The sequence below is a fragment of the Dipodomys spectabilis genome, unplaced genomic scaffold, assembly GCF_019054845.1.
Source record: "Dipodomys spectabilis isolate Male_0828 unplaced genomic scaffold, ASM1905484v1 ptg000075l, whole genome shotgun sequence".
NCBI lineage: Eukaryota > Metazoa > Chordata > Mammalia > Rodentia > Heteromyidae > Dipodomys > Dipodomys spectabilis.
The window spans coordinates 10576293-10594596 of record NW_024870752.1 but is presented as its reverse complement, the minus strand read 5'-3'; the positions used below and the strand labels follow the sequence as shown (position 1 = coordinate 10594596).

General features: G+C 42.1%; 1 protein-coding gene across 1 annotated transcript in view; it reads left to right on the top strand.

The window, feature by feature from the left end:
* The window catches only part of Abcc4 (ATP binding cassette subfamily C member 4), a 216677-nt gene that overhangs the window by 158897 nt on the left and 39476 nt on the right, over positions 1-18304 (top strand). The window contains exons 21-26 of the mRNA XM_042682640.1: positions 142-292; positions 3099-3218; positions 4870-4980; positions 5857-5957; positions 7246-7437; positions 14879-15034. Coding sequence (XP_042538574.1) covers positions 142-292; positions 3099-3218; positions 4870-4980; positions 5857-5957; positions 7246-7437; positions 14879-15034 — 831 coding nt within the window. The remainder of the gene's footprint in view (positions 1-141; positions 293-3098; positions 3219-4869; positions 4981-5856; positions 5958-7245; positions 7438-14878; positions 15035-18304) is intronic.

Below are 18304 nucleotides of genomic sequence, written 5' to 3'. Positions count from 1 at the left end.
TGTCATTTTTCTTGGGATGGGAAAGCATTCCCAGTTATCCCAGCAAGGCTTTTCAAAGGCATAAAATCCCCACACACATCCCATTAAAGTCTGTGTTTGAGAATTGTGCCTAAGCAGGCTCATCTTGTTTTTGGATTGCAGACATTGCTCCTTGTGGTCAGCGTGGTAGCCGTGGCCGTGGCGGTGATCCCCTGGATCGCAATTCCCTTAGTCCCCCTCTCCATCATTTTCCTGGTTCTCCGGAGATACTTCTTAGAAACATCAAGGGATGTCAAACGCCTGGAATCTACAAGTAAGTGTTGAAAGTCAACATCAGTGTGGCAGTATGACCTGAGTTTCATTTGTGTCATTATTAAAGAGACCCCCTGAAATTCTATGGACTCTCATCTTCTAGAATTTATGATCTCCTTTACATTAGGTCATTAATAACAGGGTTATGGCCACCACTGGTCATTATGATCTTAACTGGTGGCCTGCCAGGGGCAACTTTTTAATTTTAACTCAAGGCACAAGTGGATGATGTATATGGCATAATATTCCAATGGAAGAGAGGGGTCATTCTTAAATCCTTACATACACAGTGCAGGCACACACATACCACTTTAATAGCTAAACTTATCATAGATTGGAAATAAATTAGAAAGAAAGTACTTTTCTTTCCCTGAAAATACCAACAGTCACAAAAGAAAGAACAGGGAAGGATTTTAGAGAAAGAAAAGGAGTGGATGTCAGAAATAATTCATGTGAAATTTTATTTTTATTTTTTACCTATTATTGATACTAGATTGCAGTTGTTAAATATTCTCAAAATCTAAGCATTGTTTTCAGTTTTGTTCCTTTTTTTATGGTACTTGGCATAACACCACACTGAGTTTTCTTCTGCTATAAATGGTTGTTGTATACATAATCCCCTTTGGAGACCACAAGAGAGGGACCAATATAGAGTGCATTTAATCTATTGCTCTATTCAACTTCCTGGTTTAGGGATGACATATACCTTATGATAAATCACTCTTTTACAGGTCATCAAAGTGAATGAAATAATAGAGTTCATCTTGTGAATGCACAAATATATTTTATTATTACTCAAATGAAAAACCATAAGGATAATAGAATTTGGTTTTTGTTGTTGTTGTTTTTGGTTTTGTTTTTTTTTAAGTCAGTCATGGGGCTTGAACTCTGGGCCTGGGCACTGTCCTTGTGCTCTTTCGCTCAAGATTAGCACTCTACCACTTGAGCCACGATACCACTTCTGGCTTTCTGGCGATTAATTGGAGATGAGAGACTCACACACTCTCCTGCCTGCCTGGGCTGGCTTTGAACTGCAATCCTCAGATCTCAGCCTCCTGAGTAGCTAGGATTACAGGTGTGAGCCAGTGGTGCCGGCAGAATTTGTATTTTTTAGGAAGTTTAAAGACATAGCCAAAAAAATAAAGAAGGGTGAGATTTGTATCACAGAAGCTGTGAGATGGATAGATAGAGCAATTGTAGGCTGGCTTTGCATTCTAAAAGCTAAGACCACAGGTACTCGCAAGATAAGTCACGTGTTTTGATGAAGTACTGAGTCCCAAAGTTTACATTCCAATAGTACTGTCTAGCTGCCACTGATATACTGATAATTAAGCAGTTTTCATGACATTTGATCATAATTGTTTTTTCTAAAGTGAATGTAGCAATGGCCAGTCACAGAGAATACATAAAAACAGAATGGACTTTGGTTGCAGTTCTCTAATCATCTCTGTTCATTTGGCATTCCTGGATTTGTGAAGTTACATCCACATTGTAAGTGAGAAGATCCTCGGTGATCCCTTAGCAATGTCTGTCACAGGAATGGCTAGCAGAACGCGCCACATATTTTCAGATCATAGATCCTTGAGTCCGCTATTTTAAAAAGTTCCTATGTCACATTCCCAGGGATATTGTTCAACTTGAGGTCCTTAGTAAGAAATACAGTAATGGAGAAGCTTATTGGATATTAGGTAAGATTTGGGAGTTTTCTAACCATAGGCCCTAAAGCCTAGAGGAAAAATACATTTAGTGATACATGAGAATCCTCTTCCCAGCTTATTCTTCCAGAGACACTGTGGCTCAAATTAAAAGCCTTGTAAATAGAACAGAGTTAGGTCTGGCACCCAGCTCTGCTACTTGGATTAGCTTATTTAATTAGGTGGCATTCTCAGTATCTCAGGTCTGTTCTCGCTTTGTTAAGATCATAATAGGAACTGCCCTGTGGTGTTCTCATGAGGCATGCCAGAGACAATACAAAGTGCTTGCTAGCCACTACCACAGGCACGAGAACCTTCTATACCGTGGTATTGAAAATATATTAATAGCCAGAAGTCTCTTGTAGCACTAATATTAACCAGAATAGCACTGACAAAACAGGATTCTGACTTCTAATTAGGATTTTTTTCTTTGTGGTACTAGAACTTGAACTAGGGGCCTTGCACTCAGGCTCTCTACCACTTGAACCATGCCTTCAGTTCTTCTTGCTTTTGTTACTTTTCAAGTAGGGTCTTAAGTTTTTGTCGGGACCAATCTGGATTGCAGGTCTTCCTACCTCTGCTTCCCACATATCTGGGATGACAAATAGATGCACCACTACACCTGATTTATTTTTTGTAGCAGGGTTTGGTTGACTTGTTGTTTGACTGGTCTCTAACTGAAATCCTCCCAATCTCCACTTCCGAGAAGATGAAATTACAAGCATGAGTCACTGTACCCAGCTATGAATGGTTCTGTGTCTTCTTCCATGTGTACCCCAGCACTCTAGAAACACATACAATGCTTGTGTTCATGGTTGATATATCCATATTGGACCATACTGTCACAGGCAGTCACTAGGATGTCTCAGAGAATAAGTTCAAGGCTTCCCTTGCTCCATTTTATTAAATATATGCAGCCACTGGAAGATGGATTCCTTCTACCTTTCCTAGACACTCCATATCTTACCAATAGGTCTTCCATCTAGGAACTGGAACCTCCTGGAAGGCACTGTGTGTACTGTTTGGCGGATACCTAAGGGGCACAAGGGGGAGCTGGTCTACTTGTGCCCTACCTCGCTGAGCTTCCTCTGTGTCTGTCTCTTGTTTCTGCAGCACGAAGTCCGGTATTTTCCCACCTGTCCTCATCCCTCCAGGGGCTCTGGACCATCCGGGCTTACAAAGCAGAAGAGAGATGTCAGGAGCTGTTTGATGCACACCAGGACTTACATTCAGGTCTGTACATGGTCCCAGGGGCTAGAGTCCACTGCTTCCTCAAGCTTGATCCCCCACCCCCACCACCCCACCCAGGCCGGGCGATCTTGTCAATCTGTACCTCTGCTTCCCTAGGGGAACAGCTGCATACCCCATCTTCTCACATCTTCTCTGCCCGCCCCTGGGTTTGGAATCCTCTCAGTGTCCCTTTACACTGTCTAGCTTCCATTCCAGTTGGATTGCATGGCCCATTGATTCCTTACCCTATGGCCCTGTCCCTTTAAGGTAGGGGTCAACAAGCTTTTTAAAAAAATTTTTTTGCAAACACTACCCAAACAAATGTCTCAGGCTCATGATTGTCCCTGTTGCAACTTCGTACCTTGGCTGCTATAGCATGAAAACAAACAGCAATGACTGTGTTCCAATAAAACTTTATTCATAAAAACTGAGATTCAGGGTCACAGTGACTTAAACAAATCAATTTCTTGATTATCAGATTTGCTACTTGGTATGTACAATCTTTGTGTGAGTAAAGGTGTTTTTTGTTTTTGTTTTTTACCCACTTAGAAATTTTGGAATTTTCTCTGAATCTATAAAATCCTGACCTATCTGTTCAATTTTTTATTTTGATGGGTAGATGTTGCTTTAAAAAAAACAACAACCATGAGCTCCTTTGAGCATTCTGGTTATTTACAACCAGTCTGTAAGAATGTCCTGTGTGTGCAGGGCTAAAAATGTAAGGAAAATGCTAGAAATGAATGGAATGCTATACTACTCACTATAGGAGAACTGGAAACAGTTAACCCTATGACATTACAATACATTTCACATTCTTTTTCATAATTGTATGTCCTTTATGTTACCTCTGAGTTGTATTTTTCTTTTCCTTCCTCCCTTTCTTCCTTCCCTTCCTCCCTCCTTTTCTTCCTTCCCTCCCTCCCTTTCTTCTTACCTGCATTCTTCTTTCTCTCTCTCCTTCATTCCCCTCCCCCATTCCCTTCTCCTTCCTTCCCCTCCCTCTACCTTCCCCTTTTACTTCCTCCCCTGTCCTCCCTCCTCCCCTCCTCTTCTTTCTCCCTCCTTCCTTTTCTCCTCCCTCTTCTCCCCTCCCCCTTCCCTCTCTCTTCCTTCTCCTTCCTCTTTCCTTTACCCTTACCTTTCTCCTTCCGTGTGTGTGTGTGTGTGTGTGTGTGTGTGTGTGTGTGTGTGTGTGTGTGTGTGTGTGTGTGTGTGTGTGTGTGTGATGGTACCAGGACTTGAACTCAGGGCTTCAAGCTTTCTTGCTTATGACTGGCATTTTACCACTTGAGCCTCATATCCAGCCCAGCTTTTTTACTGGTTAATTGGAGATAAAGTCTTTTGGACTTTTCTACCCAGGCTGGCTTCAAAGCACAGTCCTTCAGATCTCAGCCTCCTGAGTAGTTAGAATTACAGGCCTGTGCCACTAGTGTCTGGCTTAGGCTACATATTTTAATGCATCTTCCATAAAGCAAAGTGTCTTGGATATGGATTGTATCTTGCCTTGTATTACCTAGCTTCCCAGAACCTTCAAGTTTTTCGTGTACCAACTTGTCATCTTACTCTGCCTAAACATCTTAATGCCTCTCAAGTTCACTGCAGTTCATATGGCTTTGTACTGATTTGTCGTGCTTGTTGTGGTTCACGAATCCAGAGGCTTGGTTCTTGTTTCTGACAACGTCACGATGGTTCGCCGTGCGTCTGGACGCCATCTGTGCCATCTTTGTCATCATTATTGCCTTTGGGTCCCTGATTCTGGCAAAAAGTAAGTGCAGATGTGAATAACTATTTATGGCATGATTACAATGTATAGTTGTGTTTACAGTTATTAAATTAAACTCTTGCCACCTTGTCCAATGGCGTATACTGTGTGGTTCTAATGACTTGTGTTAAAGTGTTTACAACATGTTAAGATGGGTGTGCTTGCGCCCATTGAGCGGAGTCACTGAGTCTTCCCGGATCGCTTTTATCTTTCTTTTTTTGTGGGCTGCCAATAACATCATGAACATTCCTGTCCTGGTATTTGGGAGGAAAGAACCAACGTTACCATCACTGCAAGGTCTAGGTTTGAGCACTGAATTACTTGGATGTTGGTGTCATTGTCTGTATACTTGGTTGAGAAAGTCTTAGCAGGAAAGAACATCGTCATCACCTGTAGATGAGTTCCATATCACCAGATGTTTGCGTGGGTGACATGAATTCGCTGTGCCTAACTCATCCACAGTCTCACCACCACATTACACTATTTCCAGAATAAAACAATGAGGATAGTAGTTTACTTTCACAAACATTGTGTCCCAGCACCCATTCTCTTCTAGTTTCAATGATTTCCTGTGATGTCATTGCCTATAGGTGAGATTATGTAATATATTTCAAAACCGTACTGGTGACTATCTGAATAAAGACATTCGCTTTCATCTGTAAAAATGCTATTGTTTTCCTAAAATCTGTTGATCCTGTTGGGATGAGTGAACTCACTTGAATCAACTTTATGAATTCACAGCGGTTTAAATTTTTTATCATGATCTCAACAGGTTATGGAAATAATGGTTAACGATTTTTGGGTCCTTGTGATCAAGTGGCTGAAGGAGCCAGGTTCAGGCATGACCTTGACTTTATTCCCTCCTTCCCCTTCCTGTAGATTTGGATGCTGGGCAGGTTGGTTTGGCCTTGTCCTACGCCCTCACGCTCATGGGGATGTTCCAGTGGTCCGTGAGACAAAGCGCTGAAGTGGAGAATATGGTAATGTTTATCTCAACGTTCATGGCTTTTTCAAGTGGCCTTGCCATTTAATGGCATAAAAGCGATTCTTATGTAAAATATTAAAACTGTTATTTTTACATCGTAGCTCACAGAGTTGGTTTTTTTTTTCTTTCTCCGATTCCCTCCTCCATCTGTTTAAAGTTAATGTAAAATGAAATATATACATCTTTTTCTCAGTCTCATGTATGCTATGTCAGCAGGTTTTATATTCATCACAAGCTGTCTTCAAATGTAATAAATGTCTCTGTAGGAGGGAAGTTCTGAAATCCTAGAGAGGGTATAAGCTAATTTCTTAGAGGCCTGTTTATTTTTGTTTCTTAATGGGTAATTCCTCGTGCTTGGCAAAAGAGGCATCCAGTATTTTGAGATTGTTTGTTTAATTAATAGATCTTCCTCACTCCCCCATCCTCAGCCCTCCCCCAACCCCAGCTTTTGAGTTTCTTTTCCCATGTGATGAGCTGAAGATGGGAGGCTGTGGGTTAAGCTGCTGTTCTTTCCTGGGAGGGTGGTGTGTCCCTTCCTGGACTGTTCTGTCAAAGGTATCAGGTTATGGTTGTTTAGGAGGGTGCAAGCAATATGCAAATGACTTCCTCTTTTTTTTTGGTCAGTCGTGGGGCTTGAACTCTGGGCCTGGGCGCTGTCCCTCAGCTCTTCAGCTCAAGGCGAGCGCTACCACTTGAGCTACAGCGCCACTTCTGGTTTTCTGGTGGTTTATTGGAGATAGGAGTCTCACGGTCTCTCCTGCCCGGGCTGGCTTTGAACCGCGATCCTCAGATCTCAGCCTGCTGAGTAGCTAGGATTACAAGCATGAGCCACCAGCGCCCGGCCATGACTTCCTCTTTTATGTATTTACTCCTCCTGAAAGGAGATAAATGACAAACACGAAATATTTCCCATTTCTCCCTTCTCCTATTATTGCAGTGAGGTTTGATGACTCTTGAACTGAGCCATAGCCAGTCTCCTTTCTATAGCAAAAGAATATTGATCGGACGTCAGAAGTATTTTTTTTTTAACAAAACCCTCTTGGTTTTCATTTAGTACTATAGGAATTATTGTATTATATTGTATGATATCATGAGGAAGTCACCTTAAGTTGGGGTATTTCTGTGATCATGTGCAAGCTTACAATTGATAGAGATCCGCTTGAGTCTTTGTGTGTGGAGCCCTGAGCTACCCTCGTTCAGCTTTGTAATGAAGCCGTCAATTTAAGAAGAGTCATAAGCAAGGTCCTCAGGGCCTGACCCACATAATTCCATGTTTCTTTCAGATGATCTCCGTGGAGAGGGTGATTGAATATACAGACCTCGAAAAAGAGGCACCTTGGGAATGCCAGAGACGCCCGCCCCCAAACTGGCCCCACGAAGGAGCGATTGTCTTTGATAATGTGAACTTCACCTACAGCTTGGATGGGCCTCTGGTACTGAAGCATCTGACAGCACTCATTAAGTCAAGGGAAAAGGTTTGTGGAATGCTCCTTGCCTCTCTATAGAGTTCCACCTGAGACTGAGCCCTGCATTTGCCTGTTGACTTTCTGGTGGGCCTTCTAAGGAGACTCTGTTCCCCTGTCTGTGCAGAGTAGATCAGTGGCGACTGAAGTAAGTCTTCGTTGGAAGACTTCGTTGGAATTTAGTAACTGATAGGTGGCTTCTGAGTCCTGGTTACCAGAGCTGGCTTTTCACTTGTCTTGGGATACAGAATTTGATACATCTTCTGATTCACAATTTCACCTTACAAGTCCACCCTGACTTACTGTCACTAAGGCTCCCATGTCTGCTTTCTATCACTTTTATTTGCTCTCTCCTGCCTCACTGTCCCTTCCTGTCCCTCCTACTTCATGTGTCATCCCTTGTCCCTTTTCTTTGTCTTCCTTGCTTTTCTCTAAGCTATAGACTTACTTTCTGAAATGCAAATCAGACCTTCTTGTTATGCGCTGCTAGCTTCTGGGTTGGACAAACCGCTGTAGGCCAGCAGGACTCCAGCCCTGCTCCAGCAGAGCCCAGTAGAGGTCTCCTACTAGGGAAGAGCCCACAAGCCACAACCCCATTAGAGCTCAGAAACCAGAGCACCATGCTGGGGACAGCACAGGGCCGAAAGATGCTCTCAGAGTTGATGAAAGAAAAGCCAGGGAGGCTCAGGAGATGGTGGAGCTGGTTTCAAGGACCTCAATTTCTACCATTGCCTACATCCCCCCAACAAGCTCCTCTTCACTCGTGGCTTGGTGCTCTCGGAACTAGAGCTAAACCAGTACATCTAGAAAGTAGAAATTTCTTCTCCTCCAACCTTGATACCCTCATGAGCACCTCTATACCCAAATCATCTGCTTTTCTCCCAAAGCACTTGCCTTCCAAATCCCAGTGCACCTCTGCTGCCTTGGGCCTCAGATGCCCTTTTCTCCTGCTGTCTGGCTTTAGTCAGAAGCATTTAAAACATCTTTGCCTGTGGGAAAGCGCTTCTTCCACATAGTCGTCTCTGAAGCTTTAAGATAGTATTTTTTGGAATGCTATGTTCACATCAGCATTATTCATGCCATTCAAAAGGTGGAGGGAACTTAAAGGTCTATCAGTAGAGGAATGGATGGGCAAAATGTGATGCATTTTTGTTTGCATGTTTGCATGCCTGGGATAAAAAAAACAGAAGGCGATTCTGACATGTTCAGCAGCACAGATGGGCTGATCAGGCTGACCAGAAAGCCAGACACAAGGATAGTACTGTGTGATCCACTAAAATGCATTGCCTAGAGTCCAACTCACAGAAACATAGAATTGAATGGGGATGGCTAGAGACAGGAAGAGCCATGAGTGGGGAGTTTTGTTTAATGGTTACAGGTTTCGTCAGATGTAAAGAGATCCAGAAATGGATGGTGTAAAGGTTTCCCAGCAATGGGATGTAATTCGTGCTATGGACATGTTCACTTGAAAACGATGATAGTGAGGCCAGGTTCCAGTGGCTCATGCCAGTAATCCTAGCTACTCAGGAGGCTGGGATCTGAGGATCACAGTTTGAAGCCAGCCAGAACAGGAAAGCCCATGAGACTCTTCAACCAACCATCTTTTGGGGGAGCTGTGGCTCAAGTGGTAGAACACTAATCTTGAGCAATAAAGCTAAGGGACAGTGCATAGGTCCTGAGTTCAAGCCCTAATACCAACATGCGCGCGCACGCACGCGCACACACACACACACACACACACACACACACACACACACACACACACACACACACACACACATGGATTACAGGGATAAATTTTATATTCTTTTACCACAACTGAAAAATAAAATATCATGACATTGTTTTTAATTCTGAACCTTTATCTCATGGACCCTTGGGGCCTCTTACAGTTAGGGAACACTTCAGAGTCACTGTTATTCCCAGTAAATGATCTGTGTTAAAGCATGCTAAGGATAGCTGGCTGCAAGTGTGAGGGAATAATATACAGGTGGGAAGAAATATGCCACACAATATACTCGAGAAAACCCTGAACAACCCATTTCTTAATGGAAGTAGTAAATACTTGTCCTGTTGGTTTGTTGGTTGGTTGGTTTGTTTTGGTGTTACTGGGGATTGAATGTTGGCTAACGCTTTACCCCAGAGCTTTTATAAACTGCTTTTTTAAAAAAAAAGTCCTTAATTGTCTTTAAGTAATTATATAAAGGAGTTTCAGTTCAACCTATCAATTCATGAGTTCAATGCACCTGCTCTTCTTCACTTTTTCCACCGTGGATCCATGGAATGGCCTAATCCATGATTAAGGAGTAATATGCTTGTGACAAGAAAGAAGAAATAGACAAAAGGTATACAGGAAAGAGCGTTAGTAAGTCACAAGCAAGTCCCTGATTATTTCCACAGCATCCTTGTAAGTCTGAGGATGGTAATAAGCATGACTGTGGGCCAAACATGAGCTTTCACCAGAATGAAAGCCAAGCCTCTCAGCTCTGTTCCTGACAGCACTGTAGAATGTTGGCTGCTTGCGGACCGTGTGTTTGTCGCATCAGACCTTTGCAAACATCATTCTGTCACACAGAACCCACTTCCCTTGAACCCACAAAATAGGAATTATCCAAGAAACACTGTTAGGTAGCTTAGAAGACAACCTATAGCTCCAGACTTGTATTCTTCAGACTTAAAATTCCCCCCAAACCATAGGCTACCATGTTTGGGGTGAATTTGAAGGCTGAATTATAATATGTACCATAACTAGATTCTTGAAAAGTACATTATATTAACTGTGAAAAGGGATTTTGTTGTGATAGTTACACAGATTCACCCTATCTACATTCTTCTTTGTCAGCCATTGTTCCCTATAACTGGACTTTGGATTTGTAGCTTGGTCCACCTTGTCTTCACTTGCTTTATGTATTTAGAGACTGTATGTAGGCGGCAGCATCCCCTGATTTCTCTCTGGCTGTATTCATCAGGTTTTGTCTTTGCCACCTGTGCCCAGCCCTCATATGGTGTCAGCTTTGATTGAGAGACACTTCGAGGCGGGGACACAAGAGTGTGCCCACACAGCAGAAACAAGAGCTTTATTCTCCTTCAGTGGTTTCTGCTGCTGAGATTCCTGGAAGTTGTACTAAATGAGAATATATCTATATATAATCGGTACTAAGCAGGTTTCTAATTCATGGAAGAAATAGCAAGTAAAAATAAAGAATAAAAATGAAGTCAATAGCCACCCCGGCTTTCCTGTTTAGATTCTAAACACTGGCGGCATTTTTCATTTAGGTGATTTTGTGGTTGATTTGATCATTTGAGAGAGTACTGGGCCATTTTAAAGCATTTCTAGCTCGAGAGGTAGATTGATTTTGGTTTGTTATTTTTTTCCTTGGGCAGAGCTATTACTTCGATAATACATTTTTACAGATGTGTACCAGACCTTGGTATAATGTGCAAAAAAAATATTAGTTTCCTATCTTGTTTCCTTTTTTACATAATGTTTTCTCAGAGAGCCCTTCTGTCACATGCAGTCTCCCGGCCTGGCTGCCTGGCAACACCTACTTTGGTGGGAACTTGGGAGAAAGGCAGAGCTTCAGACCCCAGCCCTTTTGGAAGCAGACTGGCTTTTATATAACTCCTCCCCCCCTCCCCCCACCTCGCAAGTCGTCTTTCAATTTTTCATGACGAATAACCCAGGTCTTCCAGAAACTTCCATATACTTCTTACTTGAGCTCATGGGTTTCACTAAGCCCTCTTGGAACTAAGCGTGACACACTAGGCAGTGCTGGGCTATTGACTACTTTAGAGATGCTTTTTTGCTTTTGTGTTCTGCAAAGTGTGAGGATACATTGTAATTTAATTCTGTACAGTTCCAAGTTTATGCATTTATCTGCAACTTTCCAATAGAGTCTGTCTCATCCATTTTCATCTGCAGTCCAGTGCTCTCCCCTCTCCCCAGCAGTCTCAGTCTCCACCAATCAAGGAGGCACTCTCAGCTCTTGAGTTCCTTTTATTACCTGGTGACAGAGAAAAGCGGCTTTGTTGCCCCCAAACAGGTATGTCCTGCTTCCCAGATGGCCAGTGCGTGGCGGCCCCTCCTCCCCTACTGAGAGCTTCTTTCTCAGCCTCTGCCATGGGTACCAGTTCTTCTGTAGAGAGTTGTAGTCTTGCTTAGGTCCCATGTTCTTCTCCCGCTTTCCACATCATCTACTCATGTCCACACGGTGTTCTACATGCCTTGCAGCGGTGACTGTATAGAGGCCACACCTCACCCCACTGTCTCCCTGCTAGCTGCGTTGTAGGGAGGAATATAGTACTAGGCCAGGGGAGCAATAAGAGGCCTAAGGCTGAATGACTAAGAAAGAGGCAGACAGACCAGGGTTCTAGCCCCACTCTGCTGCTGGCTTACTTCAGACAAGTTGTAAAATGGGAGGTAGAATATTAAACTTCAAACCAAAACTATGGACCTCAGAGACTGACACGGAGGAAATGCTTAGTCAGACATAGTTGTCGTTACCCTGAGGGGAAGAAGACTTCACTGCTTAACACCACCAGTGTGACATTTTTTATTTTTTGAAAGTGATAGAGCTCTGCACCTATGATGGCCATGGAAGTAAAAGTAAGAGAACAGAGTAATGAAATAAAAGTATATTTTCAGGGCTTGGCACTAGGCTGCCTTTGAAGGAAGCTGAACATAAGGTGGAAAAGTCAACAGATACACTGGGGAAGTCCAAGACATCAGCCATGCTGAATGGGCCACGGGGCATTGCGCATGCTGAGTTTGGTGTATAAAAAGAGATCCAAAAACAAATACCTAACAGGTTGTAAAGTTGTTGGAGGTAAACCTTGGCTGAATTGGTAAAGCACAAAGGATCTGTGGCAAAGCAACTGAAATAAGACTATCTCCAAGTGTCCCAGGGGTATAATATGGTGAACTTGGCAATACCTTCCTGCCAGCCATCAGTGAAAATCTTCCAGACTGTAGTTTTGATGCATTTTACAAGGTAGGAAGAAATGGCCAGTGCCAGGTTTTCTTTGGGTTGCCTTTTAATTAAATATATTAATTGAACTAATTAAATCAATTAATTAATAGAACTTGGAGCCCACCATCCTGTGGTACCTGAGACACTTGCTTTTGAGGCGTCTATCCGGCCATTTCCCCATAGCAGACAAAGTAGCTGTGTTGGTTCCCCTGGAAGACAGTAGCATGAATGCCCACATACTCACACAAACACAGCATGTGTCTTGCTGTATGGCAGTTTGCATAGAATATCCAGAGATGACAGAAACACTGGTAAGATACCTGCAGACACATGGAGGGCATACCTAGGTGCAGAAAACAGGCCATCTGTGAAAAAAAAAAAATTCAGTTCCCACAAGACAGTAACAGCTACAAAGTTTTTTTTAAAAAAAGTAGATAAAGCTACTTTTCTACATTGATCTCTATAAGAATAAATTGTTGAATTGCCATATTTAGTGTTTATAGATTTTCATTTGGAAGTATTCTAATGAGATAATACATAAAATGCCCGGCATGTAATTAGTGTGCAGTAAAGTTCCATTGCTCTCTGCATAAAGCAATGAGGTTTGAAATTTTTATTGAAATAATTTACAGGCAGTAGAAAGCCTGGCCTATGCCCTGCATAGCTGCAGAGTTTTGAATAAGAATGATGTCAGCTCTTACCATGGAGTCTGCAGACGGGCCAGCTCATTGGCAGAAATGCCAGCTTTCCTCCTACAGGTTTAAATGCACACTTCTAAGAGCCAGTTTTCATAACACAGTCTCACTCCTGGTCTGCATTTTTACCTGCATTTTATTATTGATTCTTTGATCTTATTGTTGGTGTTCTTATTTTCCCTTGCTCTGGCTTCAAAAAGAGAAATAATTTTTGACACAAATCTTTCCCAAGGGGCAATTGTAAGTATTAATTGGTTGGTAAATGCCTTTTGAACTGCACAGATGTAAGGCCTCATGCATGGAGCAAATGTTATTTGTGGTGCTGGTGTTGATCTCATTGTTTGTGTTTTGGTTACTGGTTTTGTCTTTTAAGATTTGGAGACCTATACTTTAAAAAAAAATTAAGGTATTTTTATTTGAAACAGAATATAACCAGACAGTTAATATCTGGAAGTGACTTATTTTCTCTTCCAGTGAGTAATTTCTCTTAAACGATAGAACTTCGGAAAAACCAATACTTGTATATGTATAGCATCTCTGTTATGAGTGGTTAATAACATCTCTATGAAATTACCAAAGAAATTCTTTTAGTTCAGAATACTGAGACCTAGCTAGATGTCCATGGCGACTCACACCTCTAAGCTTAGCTACTCCAGAAGCAGAGAATTGATGATTGCAGTTTGAAAGCCAGCCCAGGCAGAAAAGTCCACTAGAGTCTTAATGTACAGTTAACCAGCAAAAAGCTGCAAATAGAGCAGTTGCTTAGTTGTAGAGAGCTAGCCTGGACAATAAAAGCCAGACAAGACCATGAGGTACTAAGTTCAAGTCCCAGCACTCTCACATACTTTGTAAAAGCACTGAAGCCTTGGAAATAAAGCTTCTTTTCAATACCCACTTAGGAAACTGCTGGCTTTTCCCTGTGGCTCCTTTTAACTCTTTTGTTGACCACTGGTTCTCACCAAGGGACTGTTTTTATCTTCATGGGACATTTGTCAATGTCTGACATCTCTGGTTGTCACGTTTTGGGAGCAGCCACTGTCACCAAGAAGGTACAGTCCAGAGATACTGGTAAATGACCCAGAGTACACAGGATAGCCCCCACCAAAATGGATTGTACCGCCCTGATGCAGATATAATAGCAAATGCCTGTAATTCCAGCAATTCAGGCGGTAGAGAGAGGAAGATCGCAGTATAAGGCCATCCTGGGTATATGCCATCAAGCTGGGTGTGTTGGTATCTACCTGTAATCTCAGCTACTCAAGAGGTGAAGATAAAATTGCAGTCTAAGCCCACACAAGCAAAAAGCAGGGAGCTGAGTGCTGGTGGCTCAGGCCTACAGACCTCAGCTATTCAGGAAGCTGAGATCTGTAGCATAGAGATTTGAAACCAGCCTGGACAGAAAAGTTTGTGAGACTCTTAGCTCCAAAATCAGTAGCAAAAGAGCAGGGCTGGAGGTGTTGCTCAAGGGGTTGAGTACCAGCTGAACAGTGAAAGGAGTACTAGGATCTGTCTGAAAAATAAGCTAACGGTGAAAAAAACTGAGGCCATCACTCAGGTGGTAGAGCAGTTGTCCAACTTAATTCAAACCCCTTAATTCAAACCCCTTCACCACTGTCAACAACCAAGAACAACAAAAAGTGGCCAGCCATTCTTACAGATTGAGGAATTTTTAGATAGTATTCAACACAAAGCTTTCCTAATTCACCTTCAGACCCCAATGTGTTAAACCTAGTTTATTGCGTGTTGTTGATTTTTTTTTTTAAATCTTCTCTCTTGATTTCTTTGTAGATTGGAATTGTGGGAAGAACGGGAGCTGGAAAAAGTTCCCTCATCTCAGCTCTTTTCAGATTGTCAGAACCTGAAGGGAAAATTTGGATTGATAAGATCTTGACAAGTGAAATTGGACTTCATGATTTAAGGAAGAAAATGTCAATCATACCTCAGGTATGCAAGTCAGAGTGTTTGCACATGTTCCTTTCATAAGGGCACCCAAGTTTAATTGCTTTTAATTTTATTGCTGTTTTTTTATAATTGGATAAAAAGATTGATCCTATCTGCCAATGGAGCGTATTTCCAATGGGCATTTTTTTTTTTTTACCAGATACTAGAGTTGGTATGTTTGTTTATTTGTGTGAGTGTGTATGTGTAAGAGATGAGGTGGGGGAAGAATATATATAGAAAGAAATACAGAGAGAGGGAGATGGAGAGAGAGTGATTGATTCAATAATACCTAGATTTCCTAGGCAGATTTCAGGATTCATCTTCCCCAGGTCTGAGTTTTATCCACTGATAACCACATAATTCTGAGAATAGAATGATAAATGGTTTACTTAGCACTCGAGAGGAAACATGGATTTTAAGTGTCTTAATGAGGGAATTTGGCTGAACAAACTAAAGCTACCCTTTCAGGGGTGATTATCGCCATGGAAGGCGTCCTGTGGATCTGTGAGACTGAGAATCCCAGAGCTCATAGATGCTTCGCAGATACTTTCAAAACTAAACATTAGTGAGTGATTTCACCCCAGTACAGAGCCATGGGGAACACTCATACTTCTATTCTCTCTCTCTACCAGGAGCCATCTCTGGGAGTTGTTATGAGGCAATTCCGTGACATAATGTGGGCTGAACACTTCACATAGGCCCAGGACTTGGTTGCTAAGATGGCACAGAGGTGAATTGCCATTTTCTCTTGGGCTTTTAATTTTTTTTTAAATTCTGCTTAATGGAAGACTATTGGAGAGTGTTCTAGAGATTGGATTACCTGCCCAATAATTCCTGTCGTTGCTCATAGTTCCTCTATTCAACATAAATTCAGAATGTATTTATTGAGTAACTACTTCCCGCCAGAGAGGCAGCTGTGGCTGCGCAGCATAGGTCCTTGTTTCCACAGGCCTGGGGCCTGCACCTGCTGGCTTCCCAGCTTCTTCCTGCTGTCACTTGTATGTATTCAACTCTAGACTTGCTATTTGGGGCTTTTAGTTTGGGGTGTTTCATACTCCACAGTTGTCTGATAATCAAGGGGAACTGAGGAACACATGCACACACGCGCACACACACTTACTCCTGAGATAAGAAATACAGAGAGGTAAGTTAATATGCTTGTCTGGGATGTGAACATTAAGGGCCCTTAAATACTTATTTAGAAAGCATAGAGGTCCTGCCATCTCAAAGAAAAGAGAATACAAATGTTGGCCTTATGTCCAAGTATAGTTACTGCTACCTAACACTGACCTCTAAAATAATTGAAGTTACTTCAAGTAATTTGAAATCAAAATGCTCAGTTCATGCCAGGCATTGGTGACTCACGCCTGAAATCCTAAATACTCAGGAGGCTGAGATCTGAGTAATTTGGTTTGATGCCAGCCAGTGCAAAAAAGTTCATTAGACTCTTGCCTTCAGTTAACTACCAAAAAGGCAAGATGTGGAGCTGTGACTCAAGTCACAAAAACAGCCATGAGCACAAAAGCTAAACAACAATACTCAGACCCTGAGTTCAGGTCCAAGTTCTGGCACACAGACACACAAACACATTCTCTCCCTTTTCTTCTCTCTCTCTCTTTCTCCCTCCCTCTCCCTCTCCCTCTCCCTCTCCCTCTCTCTCTCTTTCTCTCCCTCTCCCTCTCTCTCTCTTTCTCTCTCTCATACACACACACACACACACACACACACACACACACACACACACACACGATACCCAGGACAGAATGAAATATAATCTCACAATAGCTACCACCAAAAGAATGGGAAATGATGTGTTGGATCCCTTGTGCTCTACTAATGGAAATGTAACATAGTAAAGCCACTATGAGAAACAAGGTGGAGGCTCCTCATCAGATAAAGAATAGAGTTCCCAGATGAACCAGCAGTTCTGCCTCTTGAGTGTATGTCCAAAAGAATCAAAAACAGGGTCTTCAGAAGATAATATTATATCCACTTTCATAACAAAATTATTCACAGTAGCCAAGAGTGTAAACAACCCAAACATCCACCAACCAATCGGTAGATGAAAACAAAATGTGGTTTATGCATACAATGGAAAATTATACAGCTTTCAAAAGGGAGGGAATTCTGATACATGCTACAACATGGGTACACTTTGGAGATACTTTGCTCAGTGAAGTAAGCCAGTCACAACAATTATAAATAGCTTCACTAATACGAGGTACTTGGAGAGTAATGGTAGTGGTCAAATAATGAAGTTATACTTAAATATCACTGAACTATGTTCTTTAAATTGGTTGATGTGGAGGGATAGTGATAATGTTGAAAGGGATGATGTTGATTAGAATATATTGTATTCATAAACTGCTTTGCTAAATGGCATCTCCTTTGTAGAACTACTTATAAAGATAATAACAGAAAGGAAAAAATGATTGACAGGAAGAAAATGGGGAAAGTCTTCCAACACTTAGAAATCCTTTTGCCTATTAGAAATGTGACAATGGTTACAGGAGAAAATGAGAGTTTAAAATTCCCAAGTTCTATCCTTTGTTTGTACCCATCTCAGAAATGGGACAGGGGAGATTTGTTTAACAGAGGGAATGGGCGTACCCATAAAGTACTTTTATATCCTAGGATGAAAGGATCTAGAAACGTGCCCTGCGCTACTTTTAATGCTTCTTAATAAGAAATGGCTGTGTGAGTGCATACATAAAAGAACTCTAAATAAAGAAGTGGCCTTAGATGATTCTTGGCTCTGCCAGAAATGTTTTGGAAGCACATCTGAGCAAAGACTAAACACACCTTGACATCACCAGGTTTTGGTTCTATTCCATAAGTTCCCACCCTCCTTTTGTGCAAATGCTCTGTGAATCAACTCCAGAGAGCAGAGTTAACCAAACAGTGCTGAGTTTTGTAGCCATGTAGATCATGGATCACCAGGCATTGTAAGCACGCCATCCTCATAGGTTGCCTTTGTGTGCCTTTGTCTCCAAGAACCAATGTGGGTTGATACAAGGAGCATGTTTTGAAGAACCAGGCAGGGTCCCCAAAAGCTTAGGACAGATGTTTCAGAGCATGGGTTAATAGTGAGTAAAACCACCCACATTTTTAACCCTGTTTTCCTCCTGAATGTGTGGGACCTTGAAGAAGTCACCCAGCCTTTCAGCTTCATCCTGTCCTTAAACCTGGTCTAGTAATTATTGTGTCTCAGGTTTGTCATGAAGGAGATTGACCGCAGGAGAGCATGTAGGTGACCAGTGCTCACTTCTTAAG